This window comes from Aulonocara sp. 'chitande type north' Nkhata Bay, linkage group LG10 (assembly GCF_057382095.1).
Source record: "Aulonocara sp. 'chitande type north' Nkhata Bay isolate Kocher_YH1m ecotype deep benthic linkage group LG10, A_spYH_male_GT1.1, whole genome shotgun sequence".
Lineage (NCBI taxonomy): Eukaryota > Metazoa > Chordata > Actinopteri > Cichliformes > Cichlidae > Aulonocara > Aulonocara sp. 'chitande type north' Nkhata Bay.
The window spans coordinates 1,222,791-1,240,000 of NC_141353.1; the positions used below are offsets into that span (position 1 = coordinate 1,222,791).

At 46.1% G+C, this 17,210-nt stretch overlaps 1 protein-coding gene across 2 annotated transcripts in view; it reads left to right on the forward strand.

Moving 5' to 3' along the window:
- The first annotated feature begins 3,576 nt into the window (after nucleotides 1–3,576).
- atp2a3 (ATPase sarcoplasmic/endoplasmic reticulum Ca2+ transporting 3) overlaps nucleotides 3,577–17,210 on the forward strand; it is a 40,019-nt gene continuing 26,385 nt past the window's right edge. For both annotated transcript variants that reach the window (XM_086307725.1, XM_086307724.1), the window contains exons 1-3: nucleotides 3,577–3,941; nucleotides 13,680–13,697; nucleotides 14,000–14,082. In XM_086307725.1, coding sequence (XP_086163851.1) covers nucleotides 3,824–3,941; nucleotides 13,680–13,697; nucleotides 14,000–14,082 — 219 coding nt within the window. In that variant the 5' untranslated portion in view covers nucleotides 3,577–3,823. The remainder of the gene's footprint in view (nucleotides 3,942–13,679; nucleotides 13,698–13,999; nucleotides 14,083–17,210) is intronic.

Genomic DNA, 17,210 nt, shown 5'->3' on the forward strand with positions numbered 1-17,210 from the left:
TGGTGTAATCACTCTGCTCCATCCATGGGGCTCTGTGCGAGCAGGCAGCATCTACTGATGGGAAAGTAACCTCAAAGTGCAACTTGACTCTTATTGACTACCTCTCACAGACGTGGGAAACTAACACCGGCAGGAGAAAATGGAAACATAGCTTTTTAATAGAACAGATTGAACTCTATATCTGCTTTTCATGAAAGATTTCAGAGCAAATACTGAGCCGACTTGTGAAATTATGTCTAAGTAAAGCTTTTAAAATGTGGAAATGGTGCTGTGGGAAAGGTTTGAGGACTTGGAATAATATAAGAAATGTGTGCAACTCCTGCAGGTCCCCGCAACAGTAGATGGTGCGAGAACCGTCCACTCTGAATAGGATGATTACCAGGATTTGGAGCATGTTGGTTCTGATGATCTGAAAAGTGAACACCTCCCTAATAGAGGCTGCTTCTTAAATCAAGACGTGAATGTAAAGTGTTGAGCTGATATTAAAGCAGCATGAAAGCAGCCAGTTCTCCCCTGACATTAAACCATTGCTCTTATTTTCTCGGGCTGACGGGCGGCGCAGCATCCTGCCGCGGCAGACTGTGCAATGATGGATTTCTCACAGATGTGCAGAGCTCTGAATGGGGAAGAAGTGAACGGGAAAGGGGGTAGAGAGGTTTGTTAATGGCAAAGTGGCTGGGCGGGAATGACTTCCCACTTGGGCTGCCTGTCAGGTACACCTGCTCCAAAATGCGGTCACCTCACGACATCATCGTCTCCTTGAGTCAAAGTCAGCGTCAGCAGCAGCTGCCTGGCCCACAGCTTTGGGGACAGAGCTCTACGGCGAACATCAATGGTGGCTGTTTTTCACAGTTAAATTTAAATTAGTCTGGAGTTCACATCGATTTCTAAACCACAGGCGCACAGAGAGTGGCGTGTGTCATCTTCGGTGGGTTCTGTCGAGATGGAGGAGAACGTCTTTTTTTATGCTTGGAAGGGCAGGGCTCATTTCCCTCATGCAAATGACCCTGCAAGCGAAAGGGGAAAGCAAATGCTATTGGAAGGCTGACAGTGGTGTGTGGAAAATGTTGTGTGACTGGCACTGAGACTAGTACAGTCCCCCAGTGTGTGCCACAGAAGGGAAAGAGGGAGCGAGCCAAAAAGAGGGGTGTGTGGAGGTGGGGGGAGGTGGGGATTTCCTTTTCATAAGAGCTTTGGTGTTGGAGGGGTTCGCTTGAAATTTATGTCACCGTGAGGCCTGATGCAAAACTTTTAGCTCACACAGCAGGATGGACACACACACACACGAGCACAAGTTTAAAAAGAATTTGATGCTGTAAGTCAGTAATAATCCCACTGACTGTGCATGTGAGTGGGCAGCGAGCAGCCCAAGTGGAACCTGTGGTCATATTGTCTGCTGGGACGTGTGGATAACTGTAGTGAGGTCTGTCTTTTCAAACAGAAATGGACTGAACATGGAGACGAAGGCAAAGACAGGCCCTCCAAATCAAGTGCGAGGACACTACCAGGCACTTAGCATCCCAGAACTTCACGTAGCGGCTGCCATCCTCCAGACAGCAGTTCTGGAAGTTACGTAAGTTTCAGATATAAATATACTTTTTCTTCTGCTGTGACAGAAGAGGCCAGCTGTGAGCAGGGACAGAATTGGAGCACCCTGTTCCTTTTATAGTTTGTGCCCAACGAGGTCCCAGTCCGGTGCCTGTGATCTCCAACAGCAGACCCACTTCAGAGTCCACATACTGCGGGGGGATTGTGCTGCAGCCTCACACTCGGAATGAAGCGATGGACGTGAAATCTGGAACGCCCGTTTCCTTACTAGCATTCATTTGGCTGATTCTTCCCCAGATGACGATGAATTTTTGAAACTTCTTGGAAAACGTCTTCTGTTCCCATAAGCATCAACTCGAAACTGTAAAGCACTGCGAACAGTAATGTTTCTCTGGCAGGCTGATGATGACATCTCAACCATTGAGATATCAGTTAGAGGGTGAAAGAGAGTTTAATTGGCCAACAGGCGGGGATACTTGAATGTTTTAGTGATGTCTGCTCGCCATGCTATGTAAGAGCATCATTGCAAAAGACAATTTTCCAGGAAGTTCAGGTGGGGCCTTGTTAAATGATTTGCAAAATACTGTTTTCGTGTGCACTAAGGATCGCCTGCACTCTTATCTGAAGGAAGTGAATGTAAGCAAGTGTTTTAGGTGCATTTTAATGTGTTGCTGCTGCAGGTTTATGTGTGTTAACCTTAAATGGTTTTGCATCAGCTGCAAAATAAGATGCTTTATACCAAAAACAAGTTGCCACAAATATGCTACATTTATTATTTATTCCTCATAAGCTGAAATGTATGCATGTGTTCTCACTTTAAATGTGCTTTCTCCTCTTGTATGAGTTCAAGCCTGCATCTGAAATCTTCCTTTTAAGCATTCAGCCTCGTTCCTGAGGACTCAAGGTTGTTTCTCAGTACCGGTGCAGCCAGGAATGGACTTCAGAAGGACACTCCAGCCAAGTCTCCTTTAGAGAACACTCTGGCACCATCGCAAGGACGAAGAACAGCTGTCACCGTTTGTTCTGCTTAGCTGTTAGTGTGATCCCCGCTTTTGAAAAGACGCCACAGCCATCGTGCTTCATTGTGGTCAAATGATTTCTTTCACTGTTTCATTTGCATTTTTATCTTGCAAATAAACCGAATAAAACCACAGCTGTGTTTCAGAGGGTTCCTGTGTGGTAAATGTAGTCGAAACCTCATTTAGTCCGGTTAGCTGCAACATGTGGAAAATGTTGCTCATTCATAACTTTTTCTCACAGTTAACTCCCTGAAAATGAAACCACAGCACATTCAGATGATCTCCTGTCTCATCATTCTCGTAGTAACTAATATCCATATGAACACACTTTAATTTTTTACTCCTGCTTCTATTTCAGTTAATTATTTCCAAACATGCTGACAAAGCTATTAGTTGGAGCTGCAGTCATTTCCAAAAAAAGGAGAAAAAAAGAAAATAAAAATAATTCCAACGCGTGAAACAGAAACTTTGGAGTGAAACATGTGCAGATGAACCTGCACATGTTTCACTCTTCTATCTCAGCTTTCGGCTCCACGGTGGATGAGCCTGGAGCGCAGGGCAGCCATGTCTTTAAGCTAAAAACCTAAATGACCGCATCTACATGCTCACTGCGCAGCGGGCATCAGAGCTGCATCCGGGCTGAGTTCCCTTCACTTCAAGTCTTCGGCTCCTATGTGCACTTGTCTCTCACACGCAGCAGCAGCAGTTTTGTGTGCTGTGCTTTCAAACCTGCGCTTTGAACAGCGCCTTGTTCAAGTTCAACTCAGCCTCTGATGAGCAGCTGAAGTTTAGGCAAAAAAAAAAAAGACAAACCCCCTACAAGGAGCAGCAACCATGACAGAGCATGTACAAGTTATTAACCCGCATTACACCACACGGAGCACGGGTCCTATTTCAAGGGGATATGTCTGAGGTGGCTGCGGGCGGGGGGGTCTGCGCTCAGGTACACGCAGCCAATGAGGGCAGGAGGGAGTGCCCACAACAACCGAGAGGCGGTCCGCGTCGGCACAGACACAGCACACCTTCAGATGGGGATGAAGTAGCAGCGGCAGTCGAGCAACACAGAAAGAGCAGCGTCTGAACCGCGGATCCGGAGGTTTTCTTCACTTGGGGGGGGGACAGGTGACCGACCGCTCCCGCGTCCTTCGGTGGAAATTACTGCTCGTACACCCTCCAGGCACGCGCACCCTCCGATTCCCACAATAGATGTGACTGAACTACATTTCTGTCTGATCATCTAAGCCCGGCACACCAACATGGAAAATGCGCACACTAAATCGGCGACTGAAGTTTTAGACAACTTCGGTGTGAACGAAAACACTGGGCTGACTCTCGAACAGGTCAAAGCCAACCTGGAGAAATATGGACCGAACGGTGAGTAGCTCTGTAAATCATTTCCCTCTTAAATTTGCGGCTCGTGGCTGCTGCGTGTCATGATGTATATCGATTCATTTCCCAGGAAATCCCTCAGCAGCCGTTATATTTCAAGCTGAGGCAGATCGTGCGCGTAAAAAACAGCCCCGTTCCCTCAGGCGCACAGTCAGTGGAAATGTCAGAGGCACATTCATTGATGCTCATGCCCGTGTTGAAACACCTCGCAGCGAGCACATAGAAGCCCCGTCTGGGAAGGAAAGGTGTAATGCAAGCCTGACCAATCCAGCTACATCTGTGTTTGAGTTAGTCCCCCTCCCCGAGGTCGTAGTCCCCCTCCCCGAGGTCGCCTCGTGTCTGGTCTGGTTTGAAGTCATGTCAAGTGGCTTAGTGAGCAGACAGACAGCGCGCTTGTATCTCACCAAAACCAAAGAAGGGTCCACTGACCAAATACCGACACAGTATGCGCAGCTGTGTGAGGACGGGCATCCTCGGCTGTCCTGCAGAGTTCGGGCTTTGGGGCATGGTCTGTGCCGTAAATAATCACACTGAAAATCTTGAACAACCTGTTTTCACTTTCAACAGTGGTTCTTACACAGGGCCTCTACTTTGCAGTTCAAATTACACAATAACAGAGGGAGTAGCTGGGTCAAGTCATGTAACGTTTCAGAGTGACATACTGGACCAGGCCCGGGTTGCCAGGTCTGCCTGTCAAAGCCTCTTTCAATTGAGGCTCTCAGCTGGACTGATGCTGATCATGAGCAAGCCTGTTCAGGTCTACCTCATCGCGTACATGCACCGACACATACTGGTGTTTGCGTGGTTTTGTGTGGAGTTTGGGCCTGACACCAACGCACCTATCGCTCCCGGCCTGTCATTTGCATGTGCTGCCAAGCTGTTGAGCAGAGCCGCGCATTGTGCCAGTCGAACAGTAGCCCTTTTGTTGCAGCCAGCCGACTCTACCCAGGGGCTCGTGATGACTTCATGGAAAAAAGCAACGTCTTGCTACAGATAACATCTCTTTCGCTTTGAGCTGTGAACTTCCTGCCTTGTGTGAGCGCGCTGCAGAGAAACACTGGAGGGAGGGAATACCCCCCCTTTTTTCCCCCAGTTTTTGGGGGCTACCTGCAAAAGGGTTATCATGTGCTTTTTCCCAAGTCAAAGCTGTTGAAAAATGACAGCAGGAGAGTTGACGGGTCTGTTTACTATTTTAGTGCATGTCCCTGCAAAGTGATATACGGCTGCTTAACTGCTGCTTCCCCTCTGCTCGCAAACCACAGACTTTGTAGATGAAGCAAGGGCCTCATATGCGCCTTGCTGTTTTGTTCCAGGCTACGTTGGTTCAAAGCAGCTCGCGGCTGGTATGATTACCTTGCCTCCACTGACATGTGTGCACTGTCTGGTTAGCAGGGGACCCCAAACATGTGAGATCCTCCACTATTCGTCTGAGCTCAGCGTTTGCCTCGGTTTGGAGGCAGATAGGACGTGAAAATGACGCGAGCTGCTGTCCAAGTGTCGCTCCAGCTGTCTGTGTAAGGAGGCACGACACGCTAGGAAGATTACATGATCTGTTTGACTCCGAGATGACACTGTCGTGGGCCTGGTGGGACTTTATCCTCTTGCACTGCCTCTGCTGTTTGAGATGAGACTGTGTCCTGCACTATTATGTCGGTGCATAATATGGAGGTCACAAATAAAGGGAAACCACCATGAGGTTAAATATCGGCCTAGTATGAGATTTTTCCCCTGATTGTGGTGTAGATGGCAACAGGTTCAAACCTTACTGATATTTATATCATCTTTCTTTGTAACTTGTTGCTGAAACGTAAATACAGGTGAGCTTTCTATCAGCACTTTAAACGCGCTCCATCGGAGCAGCCGCCCTCAGGCTTTGTTGGAACATTAGCTCCCACATATGGAGAGAGCCTTTTCTACACAGCAGTCTGTGCTGCAGAAAGGAGGCAGCTGGCCTTTTAGTCACACCTTCCGTTTATGGTCTAGCAGCAGCTCGCTTATTTGCAACTCCATTCACAGAGACGCACACTACAGGCATCCAGCTAAACTACTGTTGAGCGCTGCAAGCACCTCAATTTGTGAGACAGTTTATCACTTTCATCATTGTGATGCAGCAGGAGAGAGGAAGTCGCAGGTCTGTCTCTCCTGTGTGTGGGTGCACACTTGTGGTGCTCAGTGATTGTGTGCTGCACTCATTGTTAGGAAGAGTCAGAAAAACGACACGTTTGCTCTCTAAACTTTCTTTGTTTAAAAAACCGACATTTTAAAGTAGCTGACACTCGAATGAATGAACGAGTGTTCATGGCATCAGTCTTCTTCTTAGGAATTGAATATATTAAATGATGTTTAAATTGAGAAGGATTCTTACTCGGAGCATGTTAAATAATTAGATTTCATTCATATCCTCCTGTTTTGGAACAAAGGCCCCTTCTGTGACTAATTTACAGTGTGAGGCTTTTCTATTTCCTTTCTTTATGGGTTCTGTTTTTTCAGTTACTTTGCACAAGTGCAGAGCCTTCAGAATAGCCTGAATGTGTTAGGATGTCACTCGACACTCCCTGGAGTATAGTTGTGCAACATTTACAGGTTAAACAACTTGGTATGACGTGTCATTGCGCCACCATTGCTCCGTGTCCAAAATGACATGCGTTTTCTGGCTCGCAGATGGAAATGCTTCGAGTCAAATTGCCGGTGGCAGCAAACCAAAAGTGTTCGATTGATAAACTGTCATGAATGCCACTGAACTTCTTCTCTTCTTTGAAGTTGTTTGAATTAAAGCGTTTGGTTACTTTCACTGATGGAAGCTGCCTGTTGTTGTTATTCTAAGGTGATTCTGTCTTTATCTAAGCTGTTTCTTCAGTCTGGTTTCTGCCACACATAATAACTACAGCTTCCTCTGGTAGGATCTCGCTCTCACACAGGGCTGTTTCTCTTCCTGTTCTGCAGATCAATATAAAAGCTGCCTGACTTAATCTCTCCTCCATTTGAAATGTGAGAGACACGCTGCTTCCTGCTCCTCCTCTCTGCCGGCACACTCACCATGGCGCTTTGCAGAGCGCGTCTCGATCACTGAAAAGTGTCCAGTTGAGACTTAAACTGCGGTAACAGTGTTGGTGTTGTGTGGGCTGAGAGAAGTTGTAGAAAAGTAATTTGAAGTCTTCGGGGTGTTGAGTCACTTCCCTGTTGTAGTGGCTCTGTGCGTGCCTGCCCAGCTGCCTTCTAAGGGACTGTGATCCTGTTCTAGCTTGTCACTTGTCTCGGCTTCTTCCCTCCCACCCCTGCATGTGTCACTCATCATCAAGCCCTTATGTTAACATGATATTGAGTCATGAGGCTCTAACACGTTGCCTGGATGCTCTGCTACAGCACGGTCCGATCCACAGAGGAGATGCACGGAGTTTGTGTTCCAAAGTGTGGGCAGTATGCAGAGCGTGTGCTGTAGCCTACACTGCCTTCAAATATACCACAAAGAGGTAAAGAGCACATGAAAGTCATTAAATAGCATTCAGGGACGTCCAAGAGCAGCGTGGGTTATGGATAATCAGCTGCATGTCAATTAATGATCATTAGTGGCTGGAACACTAGAACCTAACAGTTGGATCAATGGTTAAATAACAGACTGAATCTAAAAGATGGCAGCAGTTCCCAGTCTGAAAGGTGAAGCCAATGGCCAGCAGGGGGCGCCTCCTCTGGTTTGGATGCTGAAGCTTGTGATCTGAGTAAACACTTTCCTGATGAGTTTGTGATTCTAATCGTTAGTTTCAAGTTTAGTACCGCAGAACGTTCATGTAGAAAATCATTCGTATTGTAAGTAAAACGTGATGAAGCTGAGTGTGCCTACAAGTTGTGATTGCACGCACATGCAACGAGCGTCCTTGCTTTTTGTGTTAATTCCACCCAATGACTGCAGTAGTTTCTACAGTCACCGATTCTGCCCTTTACTAGCAACACTTTATGCACCCATCCATCGAGCCAGCGTCTCAATCACTTATCTGTCTACATATTGTATATAATAAAAAAGAAAATGTCACCATAACCATGCTCAGCTTGCACATGACCCTCCAGAGTGTGGCCCACAATCCAAACAACGGAGCTGTACGAAGGAAAGGGAAGTACAGAGTGTTGGCTTCACAGGCAGACCTGCTTTAGGAGCTGTTTTTGGCCCTTTCTGAATACGATGGTTAAAACTACCGATCATTTTGGCAAAATAACCACACACTGTTCGAAGAGAATAGTGCATTTATAGCAGTTGTTTGGGGTTCGTTTCAGACGTCGAGAACAATCGTGTCCCTGTGATTATGAGCTGTTAGCAGGTGGGTGTGATGGCAGGATCACAGACATGGCTGAGAAGGGGCTTTTACAATGTTAAGCATATATTCAAATGCTAGGGCACAAGTATTCACACAGCCTATAGAAGTCGCTCAACTAGTTTCAGTGGCCTCCATTGCTTCAGGGTTCACATCAGTGAAGTTGTAATCTATCAGGCACGTGATTGGACAGAAGTGGCGCTCTGGTTTCCAAACCTAGAAGAAACTCTATAAATACACAGATATTTCAGTCTGTCCGTTTGGGGATTTCTGGCTATTTTCCACAGCGTCTTCGTTTGGTGGCCAGATGCCTGTTGAGATGTTCGAAAAATGGTTCTTTGCACAGCTGTGACCTTAAAGAGGAAACTCTGAGCCCTGACGCGATACGGGCTCTTTGCTAATCACCTCAAGCATGTCCTGCTCTGTTGACAGGCCCTCTTCCTTTTCCTCTATAATTTGACAGCAGAGCTGAAGATACTTAGTGGCAATATGTGGGGAAAAGCACTTTATTGGATGCTTATTTAAACTTGCATCTGATGTAGAAAGAGCAGTGTGCAGTGTGCGTGGGGTGTGAACAGTTAGAGAGCAGTGTTCTTTACATTAAGGCCTAAATATAGATGTCGTATCTCTGGTCTTCATCAGCACTTTCACTCTTTCGTGGCTCAGTCGAGCATGGCGTGCAAATGATCGATGCAGTAAAATAAGCAGGACACTTGCATGCGTGCATTTAGAACGTGAGAATGATGCTACAGTTTGATTTCAGCATGCTCTATCTTGTGCAACAACCAAAGGGAAAAAACTCGCTCTCTTTTTCCCTGACCACAGCTTTGATGACGTCAGATACAGTGCAGCCAATGGACAGCTGCAGCGGCCGTTACCCTCAATCTCATGTCGTAACTGGCTCGAAAAGAGGAAAATCTCCACTTTGAAACTAAATTCAGTCTCTCTAATGACGCAGACTTTCAGAGAGAAGCTGCACAAAAGAGCCAATCTCCTTTCAGCTTTGACAGCTGATGGTATTTCTCCTCTGTGGGCTCAGCAGGGGAAGAATCACGACTCTATCGGTTAATCGATATCATCGCAGCTAATGCCAAATTGTATTGAGCAGAACATCCTACGTCCTTTTTGTCCCCACTGTGCATGTTAATATAATTTTCCTTCCACCAAAATGAAACCATTGTTCCAACTTATTTTGACAAAGTTTGTATAATGTGAACTGGGAAAACGTTAATGCTGTTCTTATTCTGCTGTTAGGGAAAACTTGGTCCTTTGTTGCTCAAGAAATCTTGACTTATTCTAACTTTATATTTCAGGATTTTTCCTGAAATATTTCAAAGAACAGCAGAATTTTTGCCGGCAATAAAAACTTTACAGAAACTGAGCTGTGCTTCCACTGATGTTTGAATGCCTGCAGGCTAAAGGATTCACTACTTCAGAAATTGGTCCAATACTGTTTCAAATAACTGAATCAAATATATGTGACATTGAGCCAATTTGGGTTGGCTCAAAATTTGACAAGATGTTGCCAGTTCCAGTAGCAGGAATCCCTCTCTTCTAGCTTTTTCTTTGTGTGGGAATTTGCATTTTGGGGAAAAGCCACATTTTGGCTGGGTCACCAGTGAACATTTCTATGCTTCTCTCAAACTGAGTTGTTGTCACTTCAGAAGTCATCAGACTTTTCCTCTAACTACACGGTCACCATTTCTGCAGCTCCAACACTCTACGACTACTTTCACTGTTTGTGACTAAACAGCTGCTCCCCTCAGCTTTGTTGCGTGCTGCTAAATAGCATTAGCATGCTACACTAGAATCCTCGTGTTCTCATTGGCGTTTAGCTCAAAGCACCACAGTTAGCTTGGCTGTGTTGACTTAATCTTCTTTTGTTTGAGCGGAGCAGCTTTAATCCACTATGAACGATTTCTGGGGCTTAAATGACTGAACATCGGCCGTATGTGAGGACTTGATGTTCTTGTAGTAACTTTAGCATCACTGCTCTTGTTCCTGTGGTAGCAGATCTTTAGGGTTGCCTGGCAGAGGTCAGGGATTCCTAAAGATGGTCGCTGATACTCGCCCACGTAACGTAGTTCGATATGAGCTCCTCAGAATAGGGAAGCCCTCTGTCGATATTTATGGAAAGGAGAGAAACTTTGACATTATCAGACTGCGGATGTCTGTTCTGCAGTCACTTGCAGTGTTTTCTGTGCAGCGGAGATAATGATGTTAGGGTGGAGAATGAAGTACATTTATCATTCACATTTGATACGGTTAATGCATTCAGACCTTTTCCAGTGGGACAACACATTTAGTGGATGTAGGAAGCTATCATTAGGGGTTACCATCATGCTATTTATAGACCTGTTTTGCATTCAGGGTTAGTGGATGGAGCCGAATCCTTCAGCTAGTACACGCCTCACCACACTGCCTCCATACTCCTTTCTCCTTCACCCCCGTGCTCCTCCTCAATCGATGGGTGACTGTAAGCTGTGTGCTCGGAGGTGTGTCTGCTTGTCTGCATGCTAATGGTGTTTTAGTAGCAGGCCAGCAGTGAGCTTATCTACATGAGAATGTGTGGGGGCTTGGTGCCTGCATGCTACATCAAGGTCCCACTGATTGCATAATAGTTATTCTTGGTCAATTTTGACAGACACTTGCACATTACCTTGTAACGCACTTGTTTTCAAGGAGTCTTCATGAGTCAAGTCGCCATGGTAACTGCTGAAAACTTTGTTGTGTTTGTAGTTTTCACAAGTCAGCCTGGATTCTGGCTTGTTAACACTGCTTAACACACTCAGATGTGATGTTTACTGGGGGTTTTAATGATCTGGCCTGTAATTTGTTAATGGACTCAGAGCAAGGGGGGGGGGGGGCAGCAGCTCGGACTGTGAGATCCTTTATCGGCAGATTGTTTGCAGTGCAGAAAGAAAGACGGACTGTTTCCTGCTTTGCTTCCTGATGCTCTGAACACAGAGAGCATCTCACTGTTGCTGTTGTTGGCAACTGTCTCCAGGAAGTGTCTCCCTTCTTCTAGGCACTGCTCAGTTTTTCTGTTCTGCGTAAACAGCCTCTTTTATTCATTGTCTGGGCTGGGAGAAGGGAGGAGGAGGTGGGGAGGTGCTGTGGGGACATGAGGAGAGAGGTGAAGTCAGTATTCAGGAATGTGCCTGGGCAAGCCTCGCGTTGACAGAGCCCGGATGACTGGGAGGGAATCCTTGGCAGAGGGAAGCCGGGGAACCCCGTTCAACACCTCCATCTCTTTTCCTCGCTGTATCCCCCACCCTCGTGTCTGTCTCGTCCTTTCAGTCAGCCCGTCTTTGTCTCATGCAGTCGGGTCACAGCCAGCCTGTCTGCCATAAAAACATTATACAACCGGGGAGGCACAGTTATGGGGAAAGAGGCTTATGTCACACTGGTGGAGCATGGAAAACAGCAGAACCCACTTCTCCACATTTCTGCTGCTGCTGGCAGAGTGCACTCAGAAAACCCTTCAGATGGCAGGTTAGAAAAGCTATTCACAGTGACTCATCAGCTATTAATACACAGTCTGAGGAGGGTGTTTTGTGGAGCGGAGAGAGCTGACCACAGTGTGAGGGTCAACCCCCGCAAGATGGTTGTTTTCTAATACAGAAATGCTAACAGATCAGCTGCATGTTTGACCTTATCAAACCTTATCAAGTGGACATTGAAGTGGTGGCCTGTGTGTAGTTTTATTAAAGTAAATAAAGGAGCCTTTTCATCTAATTTGGCATGCTCCCCGGTTGCTTTTAGCATCTCTTCTCCACCTAAAAACACAGTTTATTTCTCTCTGCGCCAGCGAGTGGAAGGAGTGCCGAGGCCTCGTGTCACGGCCTCTTTCCAGTTCCTCTCTACACATTAGACACACGTGTTGCACAGTGTGGTCAGAGCATGCAGAGAAACACGGGGTTTCCACTGCTTAAAGGAGAATGCTGCTATTATTGAGAGCTGCAGCCCACTGCCTTCTAAGTATAGCTGCTTTTCCACAGTCATTCTGTAATGAGGGCTGTAATTCAAGCTTTTACTTATTTTATATGCAGAAAAAGCTTCACTTAAAAGGAGTGGATTAAAGAATAATATTTTTTTGATTCCCTTAGTCGGTAAGAAAACACGCACACTCTCCTGGAAAGAATTCATAACTAATCCCGCCGAAGCAAACGCGTCCAGTGATGCATCCTCAGGTCGTTTGCTACGTCCGACCTGTTCAGTCGTAACTTTGCACTGGACCCGATATGGGCCCGACAAACACGGCGACTATGCTTTTGTCTCATTGTGGTGACACTGATCAACAGTGCTTGTCAATTGGAGCATTTTTAGAACATGACTGATGTGTTTTCTACTCTTGCCGCTGACTCATGTACGTGGGGGGATGTCGGAATGCCAAAAAACAAACAATTTCTCCTTTGAAATGTTGATTAAGCCTGAAAATGACAAGAAAATGTTACAGAACGGAGCAACGTGCTGAAATCTTGGTGATTGTTTTTGTGGGATATTAGCTCGTGGATGAACAAAAGGGTTTGGTGCAGTAAACAGAATGTGCACCAGTGCTGAGAGCAACCCGTTGCCTTGATAAACTAACACAGATTACCTTTATTATAAAGCTAATCTTATTTCTGAACTGAAGTGGCTCATTGGATAGATTCGTTATAATTGCAATCACTCTGTCTAATCTAACTTACACTAGCATCGGGAGCTTTGCTGCCGCGCTCAGAAACAGCATGGAAGCTGCAGGGATTCATGAGGTTGGACGTTTATAACAAAGTTAGTTAAAAAATTTAGTTTAGTTTTGAGCAAAAAAAGTGTCTCCCATATACAACTGTCAGCTTACTGAATAACCTGTTTGCAATCAGCAGTGACTTGATAATGAGGTCAGTCAGAGGTCGCCCGGGCCTTCAGAAATATCTGATTAACAGGCGGTGGGTATGGGTTTCCAAAAGAATATCAACTGAAGTTTTATAACTTGGCTTTTCAGTCTTAGTGAAGAAACGCTCGTCATGAAACATCTGTGAGGTGGCGAGACTGAGTCTGGTTAGCCGTTACATCACCACGAGCAGTCAAAGGTGATTGGTGGTCTGTGGTTCGCTGTGCAAAACATCCCGAGCTGCACTTCCATGAGTGGCTGATCCTAGAATTGGACTTGCAGGTCATCACAACAGTAGACGTGTGATTGCGTCCTGTAGTCCTCGGCTTGGAAAAACAACGGCGTCGCTGTCCTGCCTCACTGCGTGGCGCGTTTAATCATCGTAACCAAGCGGAACAATTCAACAGAGCAATTTGTGCGTGTCCGTGCATCTTAAAGTCACACTGAGGTAATCAAACGTATTAACTGCTCTCTTCTTGTTTTTCTCCTCCGCCTCGGCCCTGCCGATTCGACTCTTCTACGACCTGCACCGCGTGACATCCACAGAGCTCCCAGCTGAAGAAGGTAAATATTGATTTTTGCACTGAGCTGTGATCCTCCTCTCTGTGCTTAATGAAGTATCCTGAGCCGGGATCTTTTCTTTCTTTCTTGTTGTTGACTGAGGGGTAATCTTGGCAGTGTCCACTATAGCAGCTACCCACCCATGGACACACAACACTGTAGATACAGCATTGGTCTTGTTTTATCAGTATTAGAGAGCTAATGTCAACACGTCTTTCCAGGACACACGTCTTTACAGCGAGAGCCTTCAACGTTAAATCAAGTGTGATGCATCGAGGTGTGCAATGTGTACTTAAACATTTCAGGCAAGTCCCTGTGGGAGTTGGTGGTGGAGCAGTTTGAAGACCTCTTGGTGAGGATCCTGCTGCTGGCTGCCTGCGTCTCCTTTGTAAGTATGACCCTGCTAATTAAAATGTGTCAGTCTCCATTTTCAGATGTACCGCTCGGGGATCTGAGACCCTAACTGTCCAGGAAGTCGCCACCTAATAGACTGCACTGTTATTCCCCTGTTAGGATTCTGGTTACCCAGTTTGTGTGGAAACGTGTCTGTCGCAGGCTTTTCCACCCAGTGCTGATATGCGTTCAGTGCAGTCTCCTTGCTTGTGCCAAACTGGAAACAAAACTCTCAATCAAAGCTCCCGTTCCCTCAGACTGTGACCCCGGTTGCAGTTTGAGGGAGGTGAAGGTCAGAGAGGGGTGGAGTGGTGCAATCCTCACTGCATAATAACTTTTTCCATCTATTACAGCACAGCACTGGTGACTTGGGATGGAATTGCTCTAGCTGTTTCTGAAAGTAGGAAAACGGCACAAAAACCGACCCAATCTATCTTTTACTGTTTCTTCTGTTAGTGACAAACGCGGAGTGCAGGCGTGGGCTTTGGTGCCATGACTTTGAAGCATGGCTTAAATTTCCTCATGCAAATCAGGCTTTCCTTACTTTTACCAGATTGTTTATAGTGGAACCTGCTCCACTGCTACACTACCCGAACACTTTACAGTGTCACCGTTGCCTGGAGTGGTGTCAGCTCAGAAACTCAAGTTTCCTTGTGACCTGATTCAACTTGAAATCCAAAGTCATCCAGCCCAGAGAGTTGACTTTATTAGAACTCTTATTTCACAGCTATTTTGCTGTTTTGTTGCTGTTTTGAATGTTTCCACTACAACCAGGGTGTGGCTGATTCTCAGTGGACTGAACTTGAGCCCTAATCTCGGACTTATTTGTCTGCTAATTTCAATATATTCAAATTGACAGTATTAGATTCCCTGGTTCCTTTCCATGACGCACCAGTGGGAAACTGGGCAAGTTGGGACATTTTATAAAATATGCTATTAATGTACAGCAAATAAATGAGGAACTGAATTCACAAACAGTTAGTTATGCACCAGCTTACAGTTACAGACTGTGCAAAAGCCTCATTTCTTTAGACTGTGCTTGGAGAATGGGTGCAGCAGTTTATTGAACTGTGCAAACAGGCATGGAACAGCTGGAAAGTCAATATTTGGTGTGTGCGTCTTTATTCTTGAACAGCCTGAACTCTTGAAGTGTTCTTGTACTTTTCTCTGGGTCTCTTGAAGGCTCTTCTTTGGATCTCGGCTGCTTTTTCTTCTTTTCTCTGTCAAGATGAAAACTGAAAACTGCATCTGGATCCAACACCACTGCTGCCCCAAACCCTGACGCAGCCTCCACCATGTAGATATCGACTCCCTGTCGGACGATTGACATTGACGATGATTTCAGCCCAAAAAATGTAAACTTGGATCCGTGGCTCCATCAGACGTTGCCACTGATTCTCAGCTCAGTTCCTGTGTGACGTGGCATACCTCAGCCTTTTCCCCTTCCTTATAAAATGCTTCGTGACATCCACCCTTCCACTGATGCCGTTCCCGATGAGGCTTCAGTGAACAGTAGGTGGATCAACTGAAGATGCATTTTTCCTGTTTATCCATTTCTCAAGGACGTGACTTTCACATACTGTTCATCTGATGGATGTTAGGCAGAGAGATGTAGCCTGATATTAGGATACATCAAATGTGCGATAACGATGTTTCTGTGGAAGTTAAGAAAGTATTGTTTGATGCTTGCACACATCAGCATTTGTAAGTGGAAGTGAGCGAAGGTCATTTCCATCTTTCTTTTCCAGTGAGCTTCATTGTGTCAGTGATGACACGCTTCCTGTTTTGCAGTGTGTGTGTATTGAAATGAGGTGGCAGCAGCACCACGGTAGTGTAATAGTAGTGACTCAGCATTATGTCACAGTGCCCGTCAGCACAAAGGCAGCTGGGGGCACATTTAAAGTAAAAGCAGCAGATATCTGTTAAAGTAACTGAACCCTGTGACTCCTCAGGAGCTGCGCAGTACTGTCACACAACAAAGCTGAAAATGTTTTCTCCGTCTGGGCTGAGCTTTTTAACCAGCTGCCCGAAGCCCTGCTTTTCCACTATGCAACCACTTCAGTGCTTTCCATCCACCGTTTGCTCTTCCTGTCATGTGGAGAGCGATGTGTGGGTCACGCATCACCAGGTTCCACACGGCTCCCGCGGCTCTCAGACACGCCCGGGCTCGTCTTGGAACATAAACGCATCCTGTTGATGATATCGCAATAATATAGTGATATGACATTTTTCTGTCGTGGACGGTACGGCACAGCCCTCCCTGCCACCTCTTCTTTTGTCTTGCACTCACCCGGCACACTGCACAGCATGCCGAGGAAATTACTTTATTCCTGACTGGACTGAAAATGAGCGGAAAGGCAGACAAAGGAAACTATGAACGACCCTCAGACAAAGTCTGGCTCATTGGAAGCACAATATAAAGAAAGGAGGTGACGCGCAGAAGGCCACACTACACGACGTTCCATGAGTTCTCCTTTCTGATCAATATGATTTATGAATAAGGCTTTTCTGAAACTCTGTGGCATGTCGCTGTGTGTGTGGGATCTGAGGAACGCGAGCTGTATGCTGATGTTGGTGATGGAGCATGAGTTTCCAAACCCATCAGTGAAACTGAGCTTAATTTTGTCTCAGACTGCCAAATGCATGCAGTGAAATTTCCACCAGAACCCCTCAATAAGTTCAAAAAGCCAAAGAAATCTCCAGCTTTTGAACTCCTGCTCGCCGTGAAGGTGGGCGTTGGTACTCGGTCCGCTCTCTGAACGCGTCCTGGTTTTTTGAGCCATCCATACTCGGAGGACTGACATTGGTGCCCTCCACTCTCCGCTCAGACAGGAGGGAGATTTACCGTCCCACACGATGGGGAATGATGAGCTATCGACCGAGCTCAGGCTGCCGTGACGTATACGCTGGCTCTTAATACTCTGCAGAGAAAATTGTCCTCTGTCTTTGAGAAGTCCCATCAGATAATCGAAAAATAGATCCACTTTACCCACTGCTGTCTGTGCTGCTCTCTGCTGCAGTCATTTTAGTTTCTACTCTCACCAGTGATAAAATAATGTGAAAACTATTCTCTGTTCCTCTGGGGTATCTTATTGTGTTATTATTTTATAATGAACCATAAAG